This window comes from Chroicocephalus ridibundus, chromosome Z (assembly GCF_963924245.1).
Source record: "Chroicocephalus ridibundus chromosome Z, bChrRid1.1, whole genome shotgun sequence".
NCBI lineage: Eukaryota > Metazoa > Chordata > Aves > Charadriiformes > Laridae > Chroicocephalus > Chroicocephalus ridibundus.
Genome location: NC_086316.1, coordinates 61,894,063 through 61,921,431, shown reverse-complemented (window position 1 = coordinate 61,921,431; position 27,369 = coordinate 61,894,063). Strand labels below are relative to the sequence as shown.

Below are 27,369 nucleotides of genomic sequence, written 5' to 3'. Positions count from 1 at the left end.
CAACCTACATATCATTAATAGCTATGGTTTTGGCAAGAAAAATGTTCCTTTATTCACAGTGCCTTTTTTATTTTTCTCTTCTCCTCACCTTACCTGCTTTCATTACGATGTTTTTTAAATGCAGAGAAAGTCTTTTATTCAACCCTATGTGCCAATACGGGCAAAAATGTATCCTCAGCATAAGTCTTGGTTCTCCAGGGACTGGGCCCTACTGTACATCTTGTCAAAACAAGACCTGAGGAATACCAGTATGGACGTTAGCAAGTTACAGTATGGGAAAAAAGCATGATATATCCCAGGACAACGTAAAAGAAAACACCAGCCCATTCAAGCAGTACATACACATACACCCAAGAGCTCAACAATGGTCAGAAACCCTCCGCTCTGCATACTGATAAAGTAGACCGTCTGTCCCCCAGGGGCCTGCAGAAGAGGAGATAAATGTGTAATGTGAATTCTGCCTTCAATTTATGGGTTAATTTTAAAATAACTGGAAATAAAACATGAAGAGGAATATCACCCACAGAGAGTAGTCTGAACTCTGCTTTCCATCACTTTCCTACAGCTTCCATTTATCTCTGTCAGCACGGAGAGCTTTCTGAATACACCTGTACTACGAGTTACGCATCGGGCCAGGCGTGTTCCCAAGGCTGGGCTTGCCCACCATCCACGTCGTGTCAAGCCCATACATCTACAGTCCTCCACAGCCAGGAGTCTGAGGTCTAAGCGCTTACTCATGGGCCGTACACAGCTTACACTGGCACAAAGACAGATACAGCAAGGCACAGTCTACCAAAACATAGCCCATATATACGGTTTTTACAGCACATTATAATTTATTTTTTTTTTAACACATGGCCAGGGGCTTGTTTTTTAAGCCCCTGGGCAGTAGCTGGGGGGAGGCAGGAGGGCAGTGAGGAGGTCAGAGGGCTTAGACCTTGAATTCACCATGTCTCCATCACCTCCTCGTCTGCATTACCAGTTCTCTTCAATTTTCTACTTGTGCTAGAAAACGTAGGTGGGCTGGTGTAGACCAACCACTAATGTTTTTATCTCCATATCATCCAGGAGGTTGAAGAGGACAATGTTTTTATTGCTAATGTTCACATGGTTGTGACTCCGTAATTGCTGCCATGCGGGGGAGGGGGGAAATTTGAGGCAAAATGCTGTTGAAGCATTGAGATTTGTGTGGTTCAGCTTCTCAGCAGCATGTGTTACTTGTTATTCAGGCCTGTCACAGTGGAGGGAAGACAAGGCAAAATAAGAGAACTAACTGAAGCTGCTGTTTTCGGATGGAAAGTTAGCATCATGGATTTGTCTCTACTCACACTAGCCAGGCTTCGTGAGTTTCCTAATGCAGAATTCACTCTGTCAGCAAAACAGAACATGTGTTAATTTACATCCTTAGGAAGGAACGCAGTGAATCATTTCTAATGGTTCAGGTGCTCTACTCACAGTACCTAATTAAAAGTCACAAAAAAATTCTCTGAGACAATTTCAAGTATTTATTTCAGCTTGATTGTTATGTAAGTCATAATGAATGAGGAATTGTCCCTGTGGTTAAACCACTGGCTTAGGACCGAGGTTGGGAGGTGTCCCTGACCATGGCAGGGGGGTTAGAACTAGATGATCTTTAAGGTCCTAACCCGAACCATTCTCTATGATTTTATGATGCAGCTCCCTACGAAACCACATCACTTCACTGGCCCTCACTGTATGTGTTCCCTCCGCTAATCTTTTTAGCAAACCACACGCACGACCCTGGGAGATGCTCAGCTCTCTGCATGCATTGCCGCCACCAAAGGGACAAACTCTGAAGGGGCAACAAGGAAAGGATGACCAATCTCTGGGGTTTCTTGCTTTTCTTGGGGAAAACCCACGTCAGACTGCAGAGTAGCTCTCAGCACCCGAGCAAGGTGGTGGAGGCTGATTGCCCTCCAGACCGGAGCTGACGGAGCCGGCCAGATACCCACCACCGGCCCCATCTGTGCCGAGCACCAGCAGAGCCAAAACCGCACCGGGACGACGGCATCGGGGCCACAGCCAGCACCACTGCTTGGTGCCGACAGCCCGCAGCAGGGAGAGGAAGGAAAACCATTGCCAGAGACCTGTGTTAACGAGTCCAAGTAACAAAAGCTGCTTATATCCAAACAAAAGCTTTCTGATAATGCAAAATTAAACTGACAGAAAGCAAGACACATGTTAGAATACAGTCTAATAGATGCTTTAGCGATTGTTTTATGTAAATTTGAACGGGCACCATCCTCTGTGACCAGTTCGATAAGGAACACAACTCTCATTCCCGCACAGCCACCCTGTGTATGTTTTCTCAACTTTTTATTTTCTGCTACATTGACCTCAGCTACAAATTTCCCAGCAAAAACACAACAGATGTTTTATGTCACATTACGGGAAATCACGAAAGCCTCTAAAGTGACCCTGATTTTCAGATGCTTTTCTGATTTTCTATCAGCCCTTTTTTCCCTTCTCACGCTACGTAGCTAATATTGCAGCTTTATAAGAGGAAAAAGTCATTTTTAAGTCACAATAAGTCTTTCTTGCTATGTCATTTATTTTCTCTGAACTACTACAACACGGGCGCTTTTTTTTTGCTGTATTCTCTTCTGTCACTGTAATTTCACTAGTTTACATAGTGATATACATGGATATACAAAAGCAGCACAAGAAGAGACGGAGATTCACAGCAATCCAAGTCACGATGTTATTTCAGAGATAGCTGCCCTCCTTTCCTCGCTTCCTCAGACACCAATCCTGAAATTTTCTGCAAACGGCTGTGGGTCAGTTTAGTATCATGACTGAACTGAAATCCGTGGACCTCTGATGTCTCCACACTTCCCAGTAATGCCACTCTCTGCTCAGCTGTTCTTCACTAGATGAAAAATGAAAGAGGACGGCTTGCATTAGAATCAGAAGGAAGAAATGCAGAAGGCAAGTCTTAGCAAAGTCACTGTACTCTCATGCCGAATCAGGAAGACATTTTCTGCCATTCCAATTATTTAGTTAATCCCAGTGAGCTTTTCCTGGAAGAGATATCTGTGTCACCATTACTCAATAAATACAAAGCTATTAAGATATTTTCTAAACAAAACTCTTAATGAAAGCACAACTTGGAATAAATGCTCATCGGCAGCATGGCTCTGCCAGAGCTCCCCCACGAGGACGTTTGCCACCGTCCCCGAGTGTGCTTCCCCGCAGACCCAAGTCCAAAGCCCAACTCCTGCATTCGGTGGCACCCACACATATTGTTTCCTTCCACCCAGGAAGAAAATGCTTGATCTTTCTTGACAGACCAAAAGTCCAAACTTGAAGTGACTCCGCAACTCTTGATTGAGCACAAATTTATTTACTTTTTCTTTTGGGGCGGGGGATATTTTTTATTTTAATCTACCATAGTTAAGTTTAATCTTGAAACAGCAAAAAGAGGCATGTCACTTAGAAAGCAGCACAGGTCCTTTTTTGCTTCAATTGCACCAAGATCTCATTTACTGGAAGAAATTAAAAAAAATTTCCTCACAAATTTCTCCCAGCCTTTCTCTTCTATGTCTCCCTTGGTCTCACAAGGTTGCAGCAATAAGCGGGTTTACTGTTTCACAGGGACACGTCTTAGGCATGTGTTCTCCCTACCTCGTCACATTTTCATTGAGGAGTAACACAGATACCCTAGGACCACTGCTAACACTCCAACTACACTTTTTCCCCACAGCTCTAAGCTTTTAGATACCCTGATTTCACAGCTCATGTCTTCAGGAGCATGCAATATTTAAGCAAATAGGAACACAGGCTTTGCAAGGCTCCTCAAAAAATAAAAAAATTAACTAGCTTAATATACAGTTAGAACTGAAAGAAACAATAAATGCTTATACACAAATTTATGTCTTGATTTTCTCACCATTTCTGCAGGTTTTGCGGGGTTTAAATAAGAGCCCTTTCAATCCCTGTTCAAGAACCCCATATCCTCCTGCGTATGGCTTCTCTTTTCAGTCATAAAGTCTCTGGGTTTGGGTCTATTCTTTCTGAGACTTTAGTTTCTCTCTCCTTCAGCTGTCTCTGCAGACTCCAACTTTGCTCTAGTTAACAGTCATTTATTTTCACCATTCCCTTGAACAATCCTAACCAGTTTCACCAGGTGTTTTTCCTTCTGCAATTTTGTTTGTTTGTTACCCAGCCCCTGTCTTCACAGCAGGACAGTAGCCATCTATGTGTGCAGTGGTGCTCCGCTTGAATATATGAACATCCACTTTTAAAAGCCTTCTCACCAACCCTGGCAGTGTCTGGTAATGTGTTATTTTCACAACCAGTGGAGACACAATGTGTTTTCACACATAATAGATTTTGCATGCTGACACCAAGACATATCTTGGCCAAACTGAACACCACTGCACTAGGCTGACAAGCCAGGGGTGGATTTCCAGTATATCAATACCACAGACAGATCCACAGGCACACAAGCTGATGTCCGAGGTATAGGTATGCTTCTGTATGTACAGGTGAGGCAAGACCACCGATGTGGCAGGATATGTGTCCTCCTGGAGGGCTCCTCCGAGACAAGCGTCCTGCCAGAGTGCCACAGCCAGGGCAGGGGAGCCCTGCCACCACTCCAGCCCAGGACACTCAGCACCATCAGCTGCCACGAGGATGCCACCAGGCACGGGTGCTCGAGACACGCGCTGAGGAGGTGCTCGGCAGGGGACAACTCTTAAATCAAAGGCTGGCGTCTGGGACAACATAAGGCTTGTGTGCGCTGTCACCACCCAGGAGTCGCAGGCAAGCCACTGATGGTCAGCAGCCTGTCCCAGCATGCCACATATTCCCATCCTTAAAAAGTATTGAGGATCCATGCCTGCATCCCCTTGGTCTTTGCAATGCGGTCATTTAACTCACACTTCTATTTTTTGCGTTTCTTCAAATTTCTGTCCCAGAAAGCTCTCCCCTTTTCCTCCTCTCTAGCCTTTTTCTCTTTTCCCTTCTGCATGGCTCTGACCCATCGGGCTGACCATTACCCTCTGCCCGCTCCCACAGCGCTTGGTCTCCCTGCTCGGCTCCAGGGCCATCCACCCACCCCTGCCTCTGGCGTGCAGTCCTCCCCCTGTGCTGTTTGCCAACATCTCCATCTCCCGGACACAGTGCACACGGCACGTAACTAAATATCTTCCCCCACTCCCACCACACCTCCTGCTTACAAATGTTCCCGACGTTTATCGACATCTTCTGGTTGATCCATGGGCTTCAGGGAACTTCAGGCTGTGAACTGAGGGCTTTTGCACAGGAGGCGGGATCTGTGGATTAAACTTTTAAGGGATCTTCACAAGGTGGCTGAAATAGGAGAGCCGGCATTTCTCCTGACCAGCTTATGCTTCCCATGAAGAGGCCCCCACGTGCACTGGGAACAATTTGCAAATCTGAAAATTAAAAAAAAAAAAAAATCTTTGATTTCTGACCAGTGAAATTATGAAATTTTAATTTGCTAGCAGCCATACTCCTCTGTGCTCCCATCCCTCCATCTCTTCCCAGTTAAAGTCTACCCAAGCTTGTTACTTCAAAGAAATCCAACACGCATCTGGCCATTGCTGAGACTCGTGCAACACATGACGCTAGCAGAAGCAGACTTGAAATAGGCAAGGCCACTAGTTACAGTCCCCCTTGTTCTCACCTCCCCAATCTCCTCTCTCGGAGCCACTTGATCTGTATCCCTTTCCCTATGCCATTCCTCCCCCACTCCACCTCACTTCACATCAGTTGATTTCTGATTTGTCCTGCCTCAGTGCTGAACTAAGGACCAAAATCATGTGTTGGGATGTCCCAAAACCAGTTTGATACATGGCTAGAAAAAAGCTGCTAACTCACAATATGGGCATGTCCAATCTTCTGCCTCAATTTTCCCATTAGTTTCAACTGGACATTTTAGTCCCCTGTGCTCTTCTGTAGCACCTCCGTAACACATCATGTGTTATTCAGGACGTTGCTCCACTTTACCTGTGAGTGAAGCGATCCCTGTGCAGAGACCCTACTAGTACACTGGAGGTGGGGTGAAACCAGATGGGTGTCAGGCACTTCACTGAGGATAAATATCAAAACCCACCCATGTGGAGGACTTCCCAGCTTCGTGAGTGTTACCAGAAGAATCCTGAGTGACCTAGTGCATGCATGCATGAATAGCCATATAATGGCTTTGCAAGCAAGATCAGGCTTAGATAGAAGCATGGTGATGTTGATGCCTTGCACAAAAAGCGGGGGCATCAAGGGAGGGATGCCACAGGTGGGAGCACTAAGAACTGGCTATTCAAAGCAAAGAAAGTGCTCAGGGAACTCACAAGGCACATGTGCCAAGGTTCTGGTTCATCCACCAAATCACCAGGCTGCTGGGGGTCGACTTCATTTCAGTTGGTATGTCTTAAACAAAAAATCTGATCCCAACAATCTGTGTAATTAGAAATACACCTAGAAAACTAGGACCAGAGCAAATTGCTCAATTGCAAGGAAGAAAAGAAGAGATACCCAGTGAAGGATGTGAAGCAATGGTCCTGAGAAAAATTAAAAGACAGAATGTATTTTTGGTGGAAGCGCTTACAGGCTTGGAGACATTAGCAGGGAAATCCTCTCCTGCTGCTTGATCCTGACAGTGGTCAGGACAATAAGGCTTTACACTTAATAATACAAAATAATGCAAAATATACAGGCTTGCTGTAAAAAAACCCACAATTCTACAACTCACCTTTCCTAATGGAAACAAGTTGCAAGGCTCTATATATCAGCCCGATCTTTGTCAGATGGAAAGGGGTGACATAATACAGTGCAGCCAATTCCTGCTAACTGGTCTATCTGATTCCTGCCAGCAGTGTCCTTTAAAAATGAGAGTTACTGGTATATACCATTTTACTAGTGAGAACTGCTGCAGTATAGTTCTGATACTGGGTGGTAGGATGCAGCCCCATTTTCAGGGCACCAGAAACTCTTAAACCTGCTGAGCCCTGGCAGAACCTCACTCTGCAGCACCATATATGAAACTACCACAAGCAGGCTGAATATATCATGTACAAGATAAGGACAGACACACTTCCTTTAAAGAACAGTAAAAGTAAAGGAGAAAACTCATGTGCGGGTTGGGAAAGCAAGTCAAAGAAGGACTTGGGAGTGTTGGTTGATGAGAAGCTCCACTTGAGCTGGCCGTATGTGCTCACAGCCCAGAAAGCCAACTGCATCCTGGTCTGCATCAAAAGAAGTATGGCCGGCAAGTTGAGGGAAGTGATTCTGCCCCTCTACTCTGCTCTGGTGATACCCCACCTGGAGTACTGTGTCCAGCTCTGGAGCCCTCAGCACAGGAAGGACATGGACCTGCTTGAGCAGGTCTAGATAAGGGCCACGAAGATGATCAGAGGGATGGAGCATTTCTCCTATGAAGACAGATTGAGAGAGTTGGGGTTGTTCAGCCTGGAAAAGGCTCCAGAAAGACCTTACAGTGGCCTTTCAGTACATAAAAAGGGTCTACAGGAACGATGGGGAGGGACTCTCTATCAGGGAGTGCGGTGAGTGAGCAAAGGGTAATGGTTTTAAACTGAAAGAGGATACGTTTAGATGAGATACTGGGAAGAAATTCTTTACTCTGCAGGTGGTGAGGCACTGCAACAGGTTGCCCAGAGAAGCTGTGGATGCCCCATCCCTGGAGGTGTACAAAACCAGGTTGTACGGGGCTTTGGACAACCCAATCTAGTGGGAAGTGTCCCTGCCCATGGCAGGGGGGGTTGGAACTAGATGACCTTTAATGTCCCTTCCAACCCGAACCATTCTATGATTCTATGACAACTTCTAATGCCCAGTTTCCCTTGACGCCTCTGCAACGCCTCAAGTGCAACGCTGCCAGGCCCACAGCGCCACGTACCACCAGCCACACCTCACAAAATGGGGGGAACACGGTCCTCTACGACACAACACCGCCCAAAACCACAACGCTTCTTTACCCACCAGACACCCAAGGCAGGGACAATAAACGCAGGGACCGCAGCAGACATAGCCCAACTCGGATGGCTGCAAACGGCGGGCGTCGACACGGCCCTTCCCGACCCCTCCGCTGAGGGCGCCTGCGCCTGGCGCATGCGCCCTGGCCGGGGGGAGGTCGGCTTCCGCGCCGCTCCGCTCCCTTCCGTTCCGTTCTGTCGTGTCTAGTCTCTTCCCGCAGCGGTGTCCGGGCGGCCGCGGAGGATGAGGTGCCCCCGCTGCGGGGGAGGCGGACCGCGCCGCGCCTGAGCGCTCGCAGCCCTTCCCTGGCAGGGGCGCTCCCCCGCCCCGGCATGGAGGAGAAGTACAGCGGGCAGGCCTTGGCCGGCGGCGGCGTGCTGGGGCCCGTCGATGTGCCCAGCGCCCGGTAACGGCGGCGGGGGAATGCAGGGGAGCGGACACTCCGCTGGGTGGGGGGGGGACCTCGGGCCAGCCCCCCCGAGGGGGGCTGCCCGTCGCCGTCCCTCCCCGTCGCCGTCCCTCCCTCTGGGGAGCGGCGGCTTTTCAGCCTTCCGGGGGCGGCGACCTCCGGCTGAGGCGCAGAGCGGGCGGGGGGAGCGGGAGGAGCCGGGGCCTGGTCCGTGTGTGTGGCCGCATGTGCGAACTGCCCTGTCTCCTTTCTTAGGCTGACCCGGTACATCGTGCTGCTGTGCTTCACTAAGTTCCTGAAAGCCGTGGGGCTCTTCGAATCATACGACCTCCTGAAGGCCGTCCACCTCGTGCAGTTTATCTTTGTAGTGCAGCTGGGGTGAGTGCGCAGGAGGTGAAAAGCCTTGGCCGCCGCCTGTACAGCACGCTTTGTCTACGGCCTCCTGTATCAGCATCAACCTTTTATACCCTCCATTATGTTATTATAGATTAATCGAGGAGGAGAAGGCATGATAGTGCATCCAGGAAGTACTGTGTTCATAGAAATGTTTTTCCTTCGTGTCTCTGATCACTATGATTTTATAATCATTAAATATCTCAAGTGGGAAGGGACCCACTTAAGGATCATCAGGTCCAACCCCGTGCTCCTCACAGGACTACCGAAAACTAAACCCTATCACTAAGAGCGTCATCCAGATGCTCCTTGAACTCTGACAGGCTCAGTGCTGTGACCACTTCCCTGGGGAGCCTGTACCAGTGACTGACCACCCTCTCAGTGAACAACCTTTTCCTAATGTCCAATCTGGTCGTCCCCTCACACAGCTTCATTCCATCTCCTCGTGTCCTGTCACTGGTCACCAGCGAGAGGAGATCAGCACCCCCCTGCTCCGCTGCCCCCCCTGAGGAAGGTCTAGGCTGCGATGAGGTCAGCCCTCAGCCTTCCATTCTCCAAGCTGAGCAACTTAAGCAGCCTCAGCCACTCTTAAGTTTTGCCCTTGAGACCTTTCACCATCTTGGTTGCCCTCCTCTGGCCACACTCTAATACTTTGAAGTCCTTCTTATACTGAGGCACCCAAAACTGCACACAGTACTGGAGGTTGGGCCACACCAGTGCAGTGTAGAGTGAAATGATCACCTCCCTCAACCAGCCTGGCTGGCTGTGCTGTGCTTGATGTACTCCAGGACACAGCTGGCCCTGTTGGCTGCCAGGACACACCATTGTCTCATCTTCAACTTGCCATCAACCCAAGCCCCCCGATCTCTTTCCATGGGGCTGCCTCTCGTCCCCCAGTTTGTACACATAACCAGGATTACCCTGCCCCAGGTGGAGAATCCAGCACTTGCTCTTGTTAAATTTCGTGTGGTTGGTGATTGCCCAGCTCTCTGGTTTATCCACATCTCTCTGTAAGGCCTCTCTACCGTCAAGAAACTTCAGTGTTTTTGCTGTTTCAGAGTTGATCATATGACAGCACCGATCATAGGAAACCCAGGCATGTCCAAAATTTTAAGAAGGGTGTAGAAGACAAGCTTTCTTCCTTATAATTTGTATTCCTGTAGTTCTTCATTATCTATTCCTGTAGAGCTTCAACTGCTGTTTTTCCCAGATTGAGAGCTAAAGTGTCGGAACTCATAGCAAATAGACACAAACAACCTCTGCAGGCACAATCCTCATTCGTATTTACCTGATAGCATATGGAAAAGCATTTCTGTAATAAACTTGGCAGAGTTGGAACATTTGGAACCTCATTTTTTCCTTTTTTTTTAAAAATTGTTTACGTTTCTGGGCTTCTCACTTGCATGTTGCCAAGCACTGTAGTCTTTTTCCCCATAACTTACCCTTGATCCCAGCTGAGGAAGATGCATGCTGTTTAGTCCCATTTCTAGCAAGACTGTATTTGGCATTCCATGTGTGAGTAAGCCTGGGGTGTACATATTTTGCCGATAAAGAACATAGTACTCTTTCTCCTCAAAACTTCTGAGATAAGTAATTTTGATATTTGTAAATCACAGGTAGACTTCTCATTAGCCATTCTCTGAAGAACTTAAAGTTGACCAGAACTGAAGTTCACTTGTCATCACCTTTGTACTGTTATCCGACACATGTAATGCAGCAGGGAAAATAAAGCCAGTGAGTGTGATCAGTGTGGCCTTTTAATGAAAATAGAGAGGAAGTTGTTTTGTAAACTGAGCCTGATATGAGAGACCTAGTTATTTAGAGCTGGTTTGAATAAAAAGCTGACTGCTAATACACTGATAGAGAAAACTTTGTCTTTTTAACAGGTCTGCATTTTTTATGGTTTTGTTTCAAAAACCATTTTCTTCTGGAAAAGTGGTAACCAAGCGTCAGGTGAGTTGACATCTGTAATAGTGATTCACATTTTATAGATATTGTTAACAATGTCGCTGTTGCCAAAAATGAAAGCGGAACAGAGGTTACTCCACTTGAAAGATGTGGCTGCGATTTCCAGAAGTGCGTAACTGACTTTGTGTCTAGTGTGCTGTAAAAAACAGTCAGCATTTTTAGCATTTGTCAGCTTCTTTTGAGAATATCGTGAAAAGGTTGGTCCTTGGCTCTATACAAGCATCTATTTTGAGGACTGGATTTTCAAAAAGAGCTTAGTCTACTTAGCTGACTTTGACAGTTTAGAGGGGCGATTTCTGGACTGCCAGAATGTCAGAGTGCTCTAGTCACGTTCCCCCATGCCAAGAGTGCTTCCTGCGTGGTACGTTGTGATGAGGGGCTAGTCTAACTGTTCTTCAGACCTGGGCTGAGTTCTCAGTATCCCAAGAAGTAAGAGTAGGGCCAGATTGGAACCTGCTGTTTTGTAAGAAATAGATTTTCTTCACCTGCTCCATATTCGTCTTGGTTTTATGTAATTGTGTGCACAAAAACTTGATCCATGCAGAGTGTTATCAGTATATGTGCTAAGTAGAGAGAATCTGAAGGATATTCTCAGAAGCATTCCAAATGTCAACTGCGTTCACAATTAAGACACGTATGGCAGAATTTTAAAGTGTAAACAGAAATAAATTGCATCTTTGTGTTAGGAAAAATCTGTCCATGTATGGTTTCACTGTTGGTAAAAAATTTGAATTCTGGATTTTGAAGATGTGATGTTTGTTATAGACACTCTATCTTGTTTAATGTATTTCTAGAACACAACTTGCAGAGCATATGTTTTCCCCTCTGTTTCTACAACTACTATGCTAAAAGAATGCTAGTAACAGGATGTTTATTTTTAAACTGTGAGAAAATGATAATGAAATACCTTTCTTTTGTAGTGGATCAAAATTTTTAAGCATGCTGTTGTGGGATGTATCATTTCGCTCTTGTGGTTTTTTGGCCTTACTCTTTGTGGACCACTGAGGTAAAAATGTATTTACTGTAAAAATGTTTTCTCTTTAAGCTAGTTTTGGTGATCTTTCCGTATCTTGCTTCTTTGTTTTTTGTCCATCAGCCCACTTTCATTTTTTGAAATTTTAAATGAACCTTTATGCTTTCTGCTGTGAACTCAGTTGTGCTTGGGAAAAACTATATATAATGTTCTGTAAAACTTGTGATTTTCTTCATTCCATGACAAGATGCCAGTGCAGTTCTTGGTAGTGCTTAAAATATCAATATGAGTGATACAAGATCACTGACTGTTTTACTGTCGGTAGTTTTCATCATTCCCCTGGTCTCATTTGTGTAACTCCAATTGTTTATTTACCTGTTTAAGTCCATGGCTTGATAGCTGGTGACAGCAGCTTGTATTCTTGTGACAGGTGACTAGAATCAATTTCTGCATTTGGTCTGGTCATATGCCTATGCTGTGTTGGAATTGGGTAGTATTAGTGCATATACTCGGAGTAAAATCACTCGTGCTGTTTGTTAGCAATACTGAGTAACTATAAAAGAATAACATTAGACTTCCAAAAGTGAAGGTTAATGTATTAGAAGGCGTCTTTCATTAGAGAGAGAAAGGTAGCGCCTAAATTTCAGCCTTCATTTTATGAAGCTGAATTTTTTTCCTCTACAGAGGAGAAGGCATACCTGAGAATAATAGGATTTCTTTAAGAAATACTGTAGTGCTTTTCTGGATGCTAGCAGTCTTCCCAAGCAGGACATGTAACATGGGCCCTAACAGGTTGTATCGCTATGTGGAGAATGGCAGAAGCATTTGGTAAACTTGACAGCAGTTCTGACATGTTCTGCTCATGTTCTCCTCCAGAAAGCTGTCAATATAGCTTGTTAGTCAGCCTTTGCTATCTGAATAGTGTTAAAGTTAGAATGACTTATTTTCAGCAGTTAAAAGGTTCTGAGGTTGCATAAACTACTAGACCATCAACAGCTCAATAAACAGGATGTAATACAGCAGAACAGGACCTCTTTTTTTCTGGGAGACAGAAACATTGGTTTAGAGGAGGTATTGTAATGCGAATAATAGTTCCATCTTGAGCAAGTTAGTATCTCCTTGTGCTACTAGAAGAAAGTACAATTCAAAGTAATCTATACATGAATAATTTTAATCTGTTCCTTGAGTTAGGAAGTTCTTTGGTTTGTGATATGTCATGCTGTCTGCAGCTAGATCTATTGCTGGTGAAGGCAAATAGGTTTACGTTTATCCTTTTGAATTAGTTAAACTTGCTGTTGAAATCACAAGATAAATCTTTGACTGCTGTGTCATTGAATTTTATCTGAAATAACATATATCGAGCTTTTTAGGTAAACTTCTTGGAAGAGGATGTAAGTGTTTATTTCACCTTTTTATAGGACGTTGTTGCTGTTTGAGCACAGTGATGTGGTCGTGCTGTCACTCCTTAGCGTCTTGTTCACAAGCTCAGGTGGAGGACCAGCAAAGGTATTTAAGAAAATTTTACCACATGTTAAAAATACCGAATGCTATAAATACAAGTACTTCTTTACCCAGAACAAACAGTGTTTCGGACCTATGTTTATAGAAAGTGTGCTCTTTTTAGTGTAATTAATGGTGAAATGGTAAGATGTACTACTTGAAATAATAAACACAACATGAAGGGAGAAACAGTGGGTGAAGCTGTTGGAGATCCATAGCAGGTATCTGAGAAGTTTTACTGTTTGTAGGCAGAAAGGAACCTTGAGAATGATATTTGCTCTTCAGTATTCTTTGTAATGGGATTTTGGGTACAGACTGAGAAAAGGACATAGGCGCACATAGTGGTCCTGGCCTTTAAGCACGGAAGTCCATCAGTACAGTCTCCAGGTCCTTGCCTACTCTCTTCAGTGGCTGTAGCTTTTCACATACTTTGTTTTTTGTGCCAAAAAGCCCTCTAAGGACTTTAATGTCTGCATGAGCCTCTGTGTGCTGAATACTTGGTCCCAGTCTTTCACTTAACCGGAGTTCTATACTTGAAACATCCTTTGAGTCCCATTACACACACCTTTGCAAGATGTTTTTTAACTGTGCCTAATTAGCCCTAAATGGATTGAACTCAGACCAGCACCGAGCAGTCTTGGCCACTTTCCCTCAAAAACTGTGATAGCTGGAGGAACGTAACCTCTGATGTCATATACCTGAGGCTAGAGTACTTGCTGTGTTAAGAGAAAGTCTGTCTTTGGCACTATCTCAGACAGGGAGTTTTGAAGTCCCTGTCTCATAACTGCTGCTGGAGTCCCCTAATCACTTTTAGGCTGGCGTTAAAGTGAATAGCACAGTCATCTGCTCTTACACTCTACCCCACCTCCTCAAATTGAGACGCTTAGGGCATCCACCATGAAGCTTTTCACCTAGAATACCTTTTTTTTCCCTCCAGCCATCCACCCAAAGGATAAATATAAGAGCTTCAGAGAGGTTCTTTGTTGAGGAACTTTGTTACTTTGAGGGTGGCAGAGCACTGGAACAGGCTGCCCAGAGAGGTGGTGGAGTCTCCGTCTCTGGAGATATTCAAAACCCGCCTGGATGCATTCCTGTGCAGCCTGCTCTAGGTGACCCTGCTTTGGCAGGGGGGTTGGGACTAGAAGATCTCCAGAGGTCCCTTCCAGCCCTATGATTCTGTGATTCTGTGATCTCTGTCTTAGTGGGCCACGCTTGGTAGTTAAGCTGCATGTCTACGGCAGCAGAAAGAAGGGAGTGATGACCCTGTCCTCTGAATATTGCAGCTTCATGAAGTGAACTCTGGCAAAGAGAAATTGTCTGACTTGCCGAAACAAGAATGTGATATCTGTATTTGGCTTTTGCCAATATGATGAATACCAAAATTGCAGTGTTTTAAAAGTCAAGGTGGTGAAGGCTCTAGGAGCTGGGATTTCATGGTTACCTCTGTTTCTTCCCACAAAAGCACTGCAGAGCTCTGCTTTCTCAGAGCCTTTGCACAGTGCTCTAGCCTGTACCTCCCATAAGACAAAATACTACAATTTGTCAGCTAGATCTTGTTTATAGCTCCCTGATGCTACAAAATATTGAATCGTCAGGCTTAAGTAGCTCTGCATTTTGGCAGGCGGAAGATACCATGAAGAAGGAAGCAATCACACTTGAATTTCCTAAAATGCAGGCTTCTGTCATGTTACAGTGGTGATTTGCCCTTAGTTATCGGGTAAATCTGAAAAATCGAATAAATATAAAATTATATTGTCAAGGTCACTTTTTTTAAAAAATGGGGGGGTTTCTCATTTTTTTTTTACTGAAGGGAAATATGCTTATATTGATCAGGAAGGGGGGAAGGAGGGAGATGATTTCCTGGATTTTTTTTACATTAATGTGGTACGGGATGTTATAAAAATATTTGGGTTGTTTTGTTTTGTTTTGTTTTTTACAGACAAGAGGTGCTGCATTTTTTATTATAGCTGTCATCTGCTTACTACTTTTTGATAATGATGACCTCATGGCTAAAATAGCAGAGCATCGTATCCTTTCTTGCTATGTGTAAGAGCAAGTGCCTGTTATTACTGGAGCAGAGAGAATGTGAAGTTGAATGTGCTGAATTAAATATGCTTGCATTTTTTTATAGGAATCTTACCTTTAAAGAATATTAGTGCAGAAGATTTTACTTTCATATCTAAATACTGATATTTACAGCTGAATTAATGGCATTGCTTACTTTGTTGATAACTTAGCTATAGATTTTAAGTTGTAGTTAAGGGCTCCCTACCCATTGGCACATACCGTATTGGCACTTAGGATTGCTAGAAGCTTTTTTGATCAGCTCTCACTTTAAAAAAAATCTAGATCATTTCTGTAGCTTAAGTGTGTGCAGTAAATGGTTGACAGCCTGGCCTGCAGTCCTTTTGGTGTATACAGGAAGATTGCTTTGTGCTTTTGCAAATGTGGTAGTCGCAGTTCATCTGCTAAATTGAAAAGTGACGTGAAATAGCCTGAAGTAGCTCCAACAACAATGGACTTTAAACTGCAAATGGCAACTAGCTACCATGCTTTCAAAGCCACTGAGTTAATTGAAAGTGATGCTGAAGCAAGTTTTCAACAGGTCTTCTTACCATAGCAAAATGTACTGACAAAAAGTGGTGCATCTGAGGATGGGCGGTAAAAACAAACACGTTGAAAGTAAACTTTCTCAAAGAAGGATGAAAACATGGAATTGCAGGTGCAAATTCAGGAATAGTATTGATTAATCCACTGAGTTTTCAGTGAGTAAATTCATTGTTAAAGTGCCCTCTAGTAGTTTTCCCAAAAGCTATCATTATTTTAATTCTGCTGGGTTGTGCTTGTCAATTAGTCTTTGTTTTGTAAAGTTTAAATATTTAGAAAATGGAAAGATGTAGATCATATTTTAGACACAGTATTTTAGTGCTTTTAGTGAAAATCAATCTAATTTTTAAGGCTAGTGAGTATATTTTTCGAAGTCTGGTTGACAAAATTGCACGGTAGTCATGATACAGGATTTACATTCTATTTAACAGTGACTGTTGTCATGTTTTAAAATACTCTTTCTTTTTTTTCCAAACATTTTTAACTGTTTTCTGTGGAAATACTTTCATCTATCCTAAATGTTAAGTATATGACAAACCTTAAAGCTCAGTTCGCTTACTTCAGCTTCCCACGATCTTCTGCTACATCCACCTGTTCTTTGGTTTTAAAAGAAAAATCATCAAATTAAGCTCTTCCTTAATTTTTTTTTATTTAGCTGAGGGGCATCATGACAGTGCCCTTACACATGTTCTGTATACAATCATTGCTTTCCTGGGTGTTGCAGATCACAAGGTAAGGAACTTGCATTTTAGTAGGTTAATATTTATCTAAGTCTGTAGGTAAGAATTTCACCAGCTCAGGGCTAATACAAGCCTAAATCAAAATCAGAAAGTTCAATATCCCCACCCCGTATTGGAACTGCACTAGCACTGTAATTTTTGCATCTTGATTGTGTGTGAGCAGCTTCCATAAAGTATTCCCTGTCATCGGTGGTCTAGGTGGTCCTAATGCGCAGCATACAATAAGGTTCTTGCTCACTTTTGGGGACTGTGTTTTGTTGCTGCTCATTCATCTTTCCCCAGTCTTTTCTTTACATTAGACACTTGTATTTGAAGAAAAAGATTCTGATGCTTCTCAGTAGTATAAAGCCATTATACTTGGTGGCATGAATAACTAAGTATCAAAATCTTCCTGTATGGGATTAACGTGCCAGATTGAGTTGTTCTCTTAGTTTAGTCTTGTTGATGAAGTGGCTGCACTGAGGAATACAACAGGAAAAAAAAATACGGAGCAGCTGAGAAAGTATTAATATAAAAATAAATCAAATGTTAGAGATTCTGGTTAACCATGCACAAAGCAAGTGTGATCTAAGGGAGACGAGATGGTGTGTGTGTATTTTGTGATTCATTCATAGAACAATTTTGAAAGAAAATATTGTGAAGAGATATGGTATGGTGCAAATAAAGGTAAGTGAATGAAAAGGTTATGAAAGGATTAGAGGCCAGGGTGACATGACACTTTGGGCTTTATGTATACTTTCAACACTTTTTTTGTAATGAAAGATGGGAAACCCAGTTTTGTGTAATTTTTCTTATTCCTTGTATGCTGTTCACTACCAATTTGCTGCTGTTGTATGCCAATTAACACTATTGAGAATTTTAAACATCAAGTCATATTAGGCTGTTGTGAATAATGCTGAGTAATATAGCTGAATATGCTATATTACTGTTTTTAACTAGAGTAACAATTAGAGGAAATATCCTGTCTTTGGCTTTTGTTGATAAATTAAGGAAAGCATATTAATCTTTTTTCATGTAAGTGCCACTTTGCTTGGAGTGAGGTATTTGGCTCTTGAGAAATGTTAACAGGATCACCCTGTGGTTCCAGGGAGGAGTACTGCTTCTGGTGCTGGCATTGTGCTGTAAGGTTGGTTTTCACATGGCTTCCCGAAAACTATCTGTAGATGTAGGTGGAGCCAAGCGTCTTCAAGCTTTGTCTCATCTTGTTTCCGTCCTTCTGTTGTGCCCATGGGTTATTGTTCTCTCTCTGACAACAGAGGTAAGATAGCAAGTATAAAAATAAATATTTTTTTTGTAATGCCTCTGCTTGTGAAGTGCTATTTAAATCTATAAAATTAGCAAAGTTGACATCTTTATTTTTCTAGTAAGCCCAGTTTGAAATTTTCCCTCTCTATTTTGATGTATATCTGCATGATACCTTAATTTCCCCTTTTGTGTGATATCTTTATTTCATCTTGCTAGCTCAGATATTATATCCTGGATTCATATACTAACACTGCACACGTATTAATGACCGGATAAATACAGGGCTCTCTCATTCCTGAGGGTTAGATTATTGTAATTTAAAGACATGTTTGTTATGCCTGCATGCTTAGGTAGAGTAGGCCATTGCAAGCATGGCATTGCATATGGCATTGCTTTTAAACGCATGAAAGTATTTAAAATAAGGTACTGTAACGTGTAATAGCTGTATGTGTCTTTCTGTAGCTGGAATGTTGGTTTCATATGATAAATTGAACGTATAACAGTATTTATGTTTCGATGTGTTGATGAAAACGTTTGTAATGAAAGGGAGCTAGATTTAATGCTGTCTATACAGTCACATCTAATGGTGAACAATCCTGTTTGAAATGTATTTTTCGTTGCAGAGTAAAGTAGAGTCTTGGTCTTCTCTCATCATGCCTTTCATAACAGTCATCTTTTTTGTTGTGATCCTGGATTTCTACGTGGAGTCCATATGCTCTGTCAAGATGGAAGCTTCCACGTGTGCTCGATATGGATCCTTTCTCATTTTCATTAGTGCACTGCTTTTTGGCAACTTTTGGACACATCCAATAACAGACCAGCTTCGAGCTATGAACAAGCCACCACACCATGAAAGCACAGAGCATGTTCTTTCTGGAGGGGTGGTAGTGAGTGCAGTCTTCTTCATTTTATGTACGTATTCTTAATTTATCTTTACATAAATCTGTTGTCTTTGTGACTGGGAAGCCAATCGGAAAATAGGTGTGTGCAGAATTCTTTTGGATAATCTTTTTATGGATTCTTTGGAATAAAAAGGTCCTGTAACTTTGTGCTCTTTTACTGTCTGTTTGCAAAAAAAACGAGAATGTAGTAGATCTGTTCTGTTGTGGAAGTGATGATCTAATCTTACATAGCAATGAAATCTAATGCTAAACCTCCAGATGAAGTTGACAATCACTTTGCTGCCTGCAAATTTCACGTAAGCTTTGATTGCTGATAAAACTCATTATAAAATAGCTGTGAAACTTAGAAACAACAACAAAAATTTCAATACTTTTCCTTGCAGCTGCCAATATCCTGTCCTCCCCATCCAAGAAAGGGCAGAAGGGTACCCTTATTGGCTATTCCCCAGAAGGCACTCCTCTCTATAACTTCATGGGTGACGCATTACAGCAGAGCTCTCAGTCGTTACCCCGGTTTATTAAGGAGTCACTGAAACAAATTCTGGAGGAGTATGATTCTAGGCAGATCTTCTATTTCTTGTGCCTAAATCTGGTAAGTCCATGTCTGTTTTCAAACCCAATCACAGTGCATACATAGTACAATAAGAAGAGTTATTCTTTAGAAGTTCCATGATTGATTGTTTTTAAAGTGACCCTTGATACTTTCATTAGATGGAATGTTAAAATAGAAGATTCTTATGCTAATCTTACAGTAAGTGGCAGGTCACTTTGATTTGCTGTCACAGTGAGGCACTGGTTCTATGTGTAACTGTTGTTCCAGTAAGTAAATACTTGCATGATGGTAGGTTTAAGATTAAGGTATCTCAATGTTACCAGCAGATAAGCTGAAACTAATGAGGCCTTCAAGGATGGGGACAAGAAAATAATAAGTGTGGGATTGATGAGTGTCATTTTGGAGTAGGATGGTTTTATTTTTGGCTTCTCCCTTTCTCGAATAGGAAAACGTCATGTAGTAAGCAAGATTGATAGAATCTCATTTTCAAAGATCTCTCTTTGTTCTTTGGCAGTTATCCAAAAAAATAGGGGGAAAACCTGGAAGTGTCTGTGATAACTTTCTGGAATTCCATTATGGAATACGACAGATGGGCAAGAAAGTTTATAGGCAGACTAATTAATAATAGTAAATCATACAGGGAAAATGTATGTATTAAAAATGTTTTCTTGTGTACCCTTTTGAAAACTAATTCACAAGATTTAATCAGTCAAATAATTGTTGAAGAAAATTTTTACAGAACAAGTGTATAGACAGCATTGCTTTTACACTAATAATAGATCAGATCAGAGATGGTATGTTGTTTAATGACAAAATGCTTAAAACTTTGACTGCACAAGGTTAGTTTAAAATTCTAAATTAGAACTTAAATCTGCTCCTGTAGAGGGTTGTTTTCTTAGGTCTAAGGCTTTGAGGAGGGTAGGTTCAAAAATGTCTCTTCATAAACTTGGAATGTATCTCTTATTTTTGTCTCATTGGATGAGAAAGAAAATGGTCTAGAAATACTTCAAACAATACCTTTGAAAACTATTAAGTGTCCTATGAAAAGAGTTTCCTGCTAGCTACCAAAACATCAGATTACAAGTTAATGTTAGAAGAAAAATTCAAACTCTCTTTTGTTTTAGGCTTTCACTTTTGTGGAGCTTTTTTATGGAGTATGGACCAATAGTCTTGGTCTTATTTCTGATGGATTTCACATGCTTTTTGATTGTTCTGCATTAGTGATGGGGCTTTTTGCAGCTCTGATGACGAGATGGAAAGCAACTCGCATATTTTCTTATGGGTATGTATATTACGTTCTTTAAAGACTATCTGAAAATTATTCTGCTTGCTCATTTTGAAATGCCCTGCTATAAAGGTATGTTCAGGATATTTTAATGGTGCATGCTTCTGTGTGTTTTTTGCTGTATCTCTTCTCTGTTCCATTTGTGTTCACGCTGTTCCCCTCTTACTCCAGCAAAAAAGTGTCTGAAATGTGATTTTCATTTTTCTCTACAAATCAAACTTTATCACTGTGAATATTATGTAGAAATTGCCTCACTCTATATATGTATGTATGTCAAACAAAAATACATGCTCAAAAGTCAGTGTTTATATGAGGATTTCAATTGTGCTGACATAGTCAAAATTTGTATAGTTAAATTGCATAGCTGTTAAGCAGTTCGAAGCCCTAAATGTGCAGTATATATAAAAAAATGCTTACATTATTGTAGCTTTATACTGTTGGTGTTTGGACAGTTGCAAACTAGCTACCTCATATAAAAAACTAACTCAGAAATTGAGACACAATTTTGTGGCATTAAGGAAAAAATCAAAGCAAACAATGCTATATTAAATGTATTATAACTTTATTTATTATAACTTTGACATTTGCTCAGAGTACCTGTTTTTCCACTCTCAAAAGTAGATATTTTTTTTTTCAGGTATGGACGTGTAGAAATTCTCTCAGGATTTATTAATGGCCTCTTTCTGATGGTAATTGCTTTCTTTGTCTTCATGGAATCGGTGGCCAGACTGGTGGATCCTCCTGACATAGATACAAATATGCTAACTGTAAGTTTTGTCATTCTCTTTGAACGTTTTTTGGCAATTTTTCGTTCATTTATATTCATCTTAACTAAAATATTTTTTAAAAAAGTAGACTAAAGTTGCATAATCTAAACTGTGCCTTGACTTTTTTAACATGTTCTAATTTTAAAATCCAAACTACAGGTGTTTTTAAAATATGTAGGCGTGAATATAACTTAATTATAACAGTTACATTGAATTTTTTTCTAAGATGTCACAGCTCTACTCTTTTTAGATGGTGTTCTTTCTGTAGTAAAAGATAGCAAGGAAATAATCTGTACCAAACTAAGTTTGGTTTGGCTGTTATGTATACCAATGTCAGTTACTACAGAATAGATTTTGTATTATTCTCTGAGAAACCTCAAAAATTAGCCAGAATTCATATGTTATGTTGAGTGTGTTACTATGGCATAAACAGTCATGAAGCTGTGTGTAGCTAATCTTGACTACAGCCGCATCTGTCTACATTCCATAGCCTCTTCAGGGGGTCCCCAATTAAATTTACAAGCTTCCATACCTTTTTTTCAAATGCAATAGTTTGTTTTCTTCAGACTTTTTATTTATTATGGAATTCTGCAAATCCAAGCCTTCATTTATCACATTTCCAGTTTCACTTGTTTTCTTTCCCACATCCACACACAAATTTGTGCTCTCCTGTTCTCTCCAGTAACAAAGAGAAATATTTTTATGTAGGCACAATTAGAAATGTGCATTGCTGGAATCGAGGCCTGATTTCTTTTTTTTTCTTTTTAATCTTCAATATTTGCTCCATTTTCACTACTGATTTTGTTTCTTGGGGGCAGGAGCGGTTACCCCCTCTACAAGAGCAACTCTGCATAGCCAAGTAAAGGTCTAATAACTCACAAGTAGGACTTGCTTAACTCCTTTATTAGCTGGAATTACTCTTACACCTTGCTAGTTTTCCAAGATAAGAGTAGAAAAATAGGCAGGCAGATAAAAAGCACAACTCAACCACTAAAGCAGTAGTTGCTGTCTTCAGTTAAGTACAATTTTAGATAAGTGTGCATGTCATAGGTACAATATACAAATATTTTTTTCTGCTAGTGAAAGCAAAACAAAGTTTGTATTCGACCACTTCATCTCTTCTTGAAAGTAAATATAATCAGCCGCCCCTTCTTAAAATTAAATTTGCTATCTTGTCCTGATTTGTCAATACTTGGTTTTGCATTTTGGTGGTGGTTATTGGATGGGTTTTTTCGGAAGGTTGGGGAGAATTGGATTTTTTTGAGAAGAGAAGAAAATTACTTGGAAACCAGCTTGTATACTGAAAGGAATATGATGAGGAATCCACATTAGAATAATCCTTCCACAGTTTTCCTATATTAGGTGTACAGTGTTTCTGATTACCGTGTTCTAGAAAATAAACTTGAACACCTGGGAAGATGTAGTGACGTTAAAAGACTTTTCTCCCTCTCACAGCCAGTCTCTGTTGGAGGGCTGATCGTAAATCTTGTTGGTATCTGCGCCTTTAGCCACGCGCACTCCCATGGAGCTTCTCGGGGAGGTTGTCACTCCCATGATCACAGCCATTCTCACCATGGGCACAGCCACAGCCATGGGCACAGCCATTCCCATAGTGACCACGGGCACAGCCATGGACATTCCCACGGGTCTTCCGGAGGAGGCATGAATACCAACATGAGAGGCAAGTACAAATTGCTGAATCGTAAATGATGCATGTGATTTCCAGCAGACTTCGAAGATTTTCAGAATCAGACCCTGTACCATGCATCATTCTTAAAATCTCCAGAAGTGATCTGTGCCCTTTGAGCGTACGTTGAGAATGCTGTGCACTATTAAAGCAGTATAAAGGATTATTCCTAGCAGTAGCAGATAGACAATCTTATAAAACTGGAGCAGAGCTGGCATACAAAAACCCAAATGATTTATTAAAATATGTCCACATTAGCAGGCAAAAGCGTTTACACTGATCTTTTTATCCTGTGTTAAGGATTGAGTTCCTCTATACGGAGTTAAATGATATATAGTACAAATCCCACTAACAGTTTAAAGACTGTTTACGTTTGGTTTAATCTGCAAATGCCTGTCTCAGTCATTGCACTGTAGAGTAAAAATGGGGTTTCTTTACATTGATTTGTGATTCTTTAGAAAAGCTAAATGTTTCATTTAATTTTGTGCCCGGTTAGGCAGATAGTTGCCTCCATTTAGCTTGAGGAGTATTTATTATATTTAATAAAACCCTACTGTGCTTCTGCTATTGAAGATACATGTACATTTTAAATAGAACTGTTCAATTTAATCACTTTGTTTTGTTTTCAGGTGTGTTTCTGCATGTGTTAGCAGACACTCTTGGCAGTGTTGGTGTTATCGTATCCACAATATTTATTCAGCAATTTGGATGGCTCATAGCTGATCCACTCTGCTCTCTTTTTATTGCTACATTGATTTTTCTTAGTGTTATCCCACTATTGAAAGACGCCTGTCAAGTGCTTTTGTTGAGAATACCTCCAGAACAGGAGAAAGATCTGCATGCTGCTTTAGAAAAGGTCAGAACTACAGTTCTAAATTTTATCATATATAAACATATAAATCTATAACTGTTTTTAATAGTTAATAAACTCAAGTAGCTCAGTCTGACAGCTTGCATTGTCTTCAACAATTTCATGTCTCAAGTTTTTTAAAATCTGTTTTGCAGAGATGTGACAGGATTAGGAGTTCTACTAATCAAAATTGTTTTGTGACTAAAAAAACTTGTACTGTTTTTTGCTTTTATGGGTAGCTCATGATTTCAGAGAAGTAGAACACTGTGGGAAAGGTACTTAGTACTAAGAAAGTAATGTAGCAATTCCCAAAAGCATGCAACCTTTTTAAACTTGATGTGTACAGTTCAGGCTACAGGATTATATCTTGAGCCTGTAATTGCAGGTTTTCTTACTTGTCCATATCATGAGAGGCATGCTGGGTCACAGTAGGTGAGATGGCAAAAGTAAAGCTGTTTTTTTAAATACTTCTTCATTCTAGTCCATTCTGTTCCTGGATGCTGCAGTGTGGTATCTACTTTGAGGCTGTACTTGGTCTTCACTGTTGGCTCATTTGAAGTTCCTGCCCAGAATCGTAGTGCAGACCTCAGTGTGGAGAACTCCTCTCTGTCAAAGAACTAGTTACGTGTTCTTTGAGGATGCTATCAACTAGGGGCAGCAAAGAAGATTATCCTGATGGTGTCCTGTCAATTAGTAGAGGGGGAGATCTGTTCTTAAGCTGCATGAAAAAGAAAAGAATAAGTAGAAATTGTCTGGGAGAGACTTATGTAATGAAAGGAAGGTAAGATGCACAGTGGGATTTCATTTTTCATGAGGCAAGACAGAAACCAATTCTGGGAGATGGAGGAAAAAGGAAGTATTTTTTGAAAACAACCAAAGAGCAATTCATTAAAAGATAATAGGGAAAGCATTTTAAAAAATACATCACAGTAAAACAATATGCTTGCTGTAGGTTGACCCCAGCCAGCAGCCAGGCATCGTCACAGCCACTTGCTCGCTTCCCCCTTTACCACCACCACTGCCAGTGGGACAGGAGAGAGAACAGGAAGAGCAAAATCAAGAACACTTTGGGAGCAATATAAAGGCAGTTTTAACAGGAGAGGAGGCAGTTTGAGAGCAGAGATGGAAAAAAACAAATGATGCACCACCTTCCGCAAGCAGACCGATGCCCAGCCGGTCTCTGAGCAACAGCCACCTTGGAAGCCAAAAAATACCCTTCTTCCTCTACCCCAGTTTTTATAGCTGAGCATGTTATATGGCGTGCAATATCCCTCTGGCCCACTTGGGTCAGCTGTCCCAGCTGTGTCCCCCTCCCGTCTTCGTACCCACCCCCAGCCTGCCCACTGGGCTGAGGGCAGAGTGGGGGAAAGAGACAGCCTTGACAGTGCCCATACACTGTTCAGCAACAGCCAAAAACATTGGTGTGTTGTCAAAGCTGTTTTAGCCACAAATTCAAAACACAGCACCGTACTGGCTGCTGTGAAAAAATCAATCCATCCTAACCAGACCCAGTACAAAGATCAATTTAAAAAAATTATAAACTATGGGAAGAGATTATGTGTCTGAATTAAGTCCAGCTATGGTAACTAAACAGCTGCTTGTCCTGGATAGTCAGGTAACGGATGCCCTAGAAATTGTTAAATGCCCAGCCAGCTTTCTGGTTGATCTGCCCATTGATGTTACTTTGATCTGTACATTAAATAATTTTTTTCTCATCCCATTTAGCATTGCAGTCTGCTGAGTTTTTTCATTTAGTTTGACTTTTAGCTTCCGGTCTTTGACAGTAGTAGCAAGGTGACCTTTCAATACTACATATTTCTGTATATGGCTTACCTGGAAAGCTGCTTTGCTATACAGCTTCATTACCCTGTGAAGTATTTGCCACTGATATCCATGTACATACCCAAGCTGAAAATGTGTTCTTAAATCCATTGTTTCTGATGTAATTTCTTTACAGATACAAAAAATAGAGGGAGTCATATCCTACCGAGATCCTCATTTTTGGTGTCACTCTGCAAGTGTCGTGGCAGGTACAATACATGTGCAAGCGGTATCAGATGTGATGGAACAGAGAATTGTTCAGCAGGTAAGGTGCAAGGTTTTTAGACCCCAATGTCTTAATTTCTTACTGCGTAGTCCTTTTTCAGCAATAGACTGAAGTTTGAAGCTGCTGTTTGTGATTATTTTTGTAGCTGTTAGTTAATATCTCAGAGCTGGTTTCTTGTGCGATACTTCTTTTGCCTGCTAGTTTGGAATTGGTTGCATCAGGAGTTGTTCACTAAAACACCTGCCAAAACAAAACACAAAGAAAAGAAGTCTGTGTGGGATTTTCTCGCTATTGAAAGTGGCGCTGCATCTTCCGTGAGAAAGGGAGGAGAAGTTGGATCTCATGCTTCAAAACAGGCAGTAAACAGTAGGGATATCTGGATGCTAATCGTGGGTTTATAACTGGCTTAATAATATCTGTCTGCCTTGGGATTTTCTTTCCCTTAAAAAGACACTTACTTCCTTATGTAAGACACTGAGAATGACCCATTATGCAGGTGTTGCAAAGCCATACCCTCTGAAGCTAGTCTTTGCTTTCCAGAAAATTGAATTGTTTATGATGATTGTTTTTTAATCTACAGTATTTCAGAGCCAGAGTATTGCAAGTTGCTGTGAGATGCATATGAAGTGTAATGTTAACATTAGCGATACTGTTCTTTCAGGTTACAGCGATTCTGAAAGACGCTGGTGTAAACAACCTGACTGTCCAAGTGGAGAAGGAAGCTTATTTTCAGCACATGTCCGGACTCAGTACAGGATTTCAGGATGTCCTTGCAATGACTCAGCAACTGGAATCCATGAAATACTACAAAGATGGTACTTACATCATGTGATTCAAAGTTGTGTTGGCCATAGGAGGTGTAAAGGGTAAAGCTGTAGGATTCCATATTCGTATTAATTTTTGTCAGGAGATCTTGCACATACATGTACAGAAACAAATGTACTATATATTTGAATTTTTTTAAACATACTATCTTTGTTAAAATTGGATCAAGATGCTTTTATAAAGGAAATAAGATGGAACTGAATTTTTGCTGTATATGTGAAAATAATGGAAATCTTCAGTACTGTACCTGGTGTTTATTAAACAGAAGTCTTGCAGCTTGTGGATGCGCATAAATATATTCCATACTTTCTGTTAAGTATGGAACACGATGATTATAATTTTACGTTAGCAGTGGGAAATGGAAATAGTTTATACTGGAATGCAAACATAATCAACTGAAAAATATTTTTCCTTCTTTCAAACATAGCTTGAAGACTCTTTGAATGAAAAAAAAAATTACATGTTTGTTATGAGGAGCAAAAACCAACAGGAAATCATGTTTTTTGCACATTTTGCTAGATAATAGAAATATACAGTTTTTATATTATGTCTTAGCATACAAATCTGATCTCTAAACTTAATTTTAATGCATCAGAACAAATAAGTGTTACCTTTTAAATTTATATCAAATTATCTTTTAAGGA

At 41.4% G+C, this 27,369-nt stretch overlaps 1 protein-coding gene and 1 long non-coding RNA gene across 2 annotated transcripts; one reads left to right on the top strand and one right to left on the bottom strand.

Annotated features, from left to right (window-relative positions):
• Nucleotides 1-1,554: 1,554 nt before the first annotated feature.
• Nucleotides 1,555-8,143, bottom strand: LOC134508306 (uncharacterized). The gene is made up of 3 exons (XR_010069034.1): nt 7,981-8,143; nt 5,202-5,420; nt 1,555-2,890 (listed from the first exon to the last, which is right to left on the bottom strand). It is a non-coding gene; the product is annotated as an uncharacterized LOC134508306 (long non-coding RNA).
• A 103-nt stretch (nt 8,144-8,246) lies between these two features.
• SLC30A5 (solute carrier family 30 member 5) lies at nt 8,247-27,000 on the top strand. The gene is made up of 16 exons (XM_063319704.1): nt 8,247-8,380; nt 8,639-8,761; nt 10,663-10,729; nt 11,665-11,750; nt 13,136-13,223; nt 15,157-15,244; nt 16,480-16,556; nt 17,652-17,822; nt 18,433-18,721; nt 19,095-19,303; nt 20,389-20,546; nt 21,187-21,316; nt 22,772-22,997; nt 23,633-23,859; nt 25,811-25,939; nt 26,562-27,000. The coding sequence occupies exons 1-16, from the start codon at nt 8,307-8,309 to the stop codon at nt 26,730-26,732; spliced, it is 2,313 nt and encodes a 770-aa protein (XP_063175774.1). The 5' UTR covers nt 8,247-8,306; the 3' UTR covers nt 26,733-27,000.
• Nucleotides 27,001-27,369: the final 369 nt, after the last annotated feature.

What these genes read in the sequence shown, in the direction of transcription:
- SLC30A5 (XM_063319704.1), top strand. Translation starts at nt 8,307, where the DNA reads ATGGAGGAGAAGTACAGCGGGCAGGCCTTGGCCGGCGGCGGCGTGCTG. An exon ending in AAGTGGTAACCAAGCGTCAG is followed by an intron (nt 10,730 to 11,664) that starts GTGAGTTGACAT and finishes TTTCTTTTGTAG; the next exon opens with TGGATCAAAATTTTTAAGCA. An exon ending in GGCTAAAATAGCAGAGCATC is followed by an intron (nt 15,245 to 16,479) that starts GTATCCTTTCTT and finishes TTTTTTATTTAG; the next exon opens with CTGAGGGGCATCATGACAGT.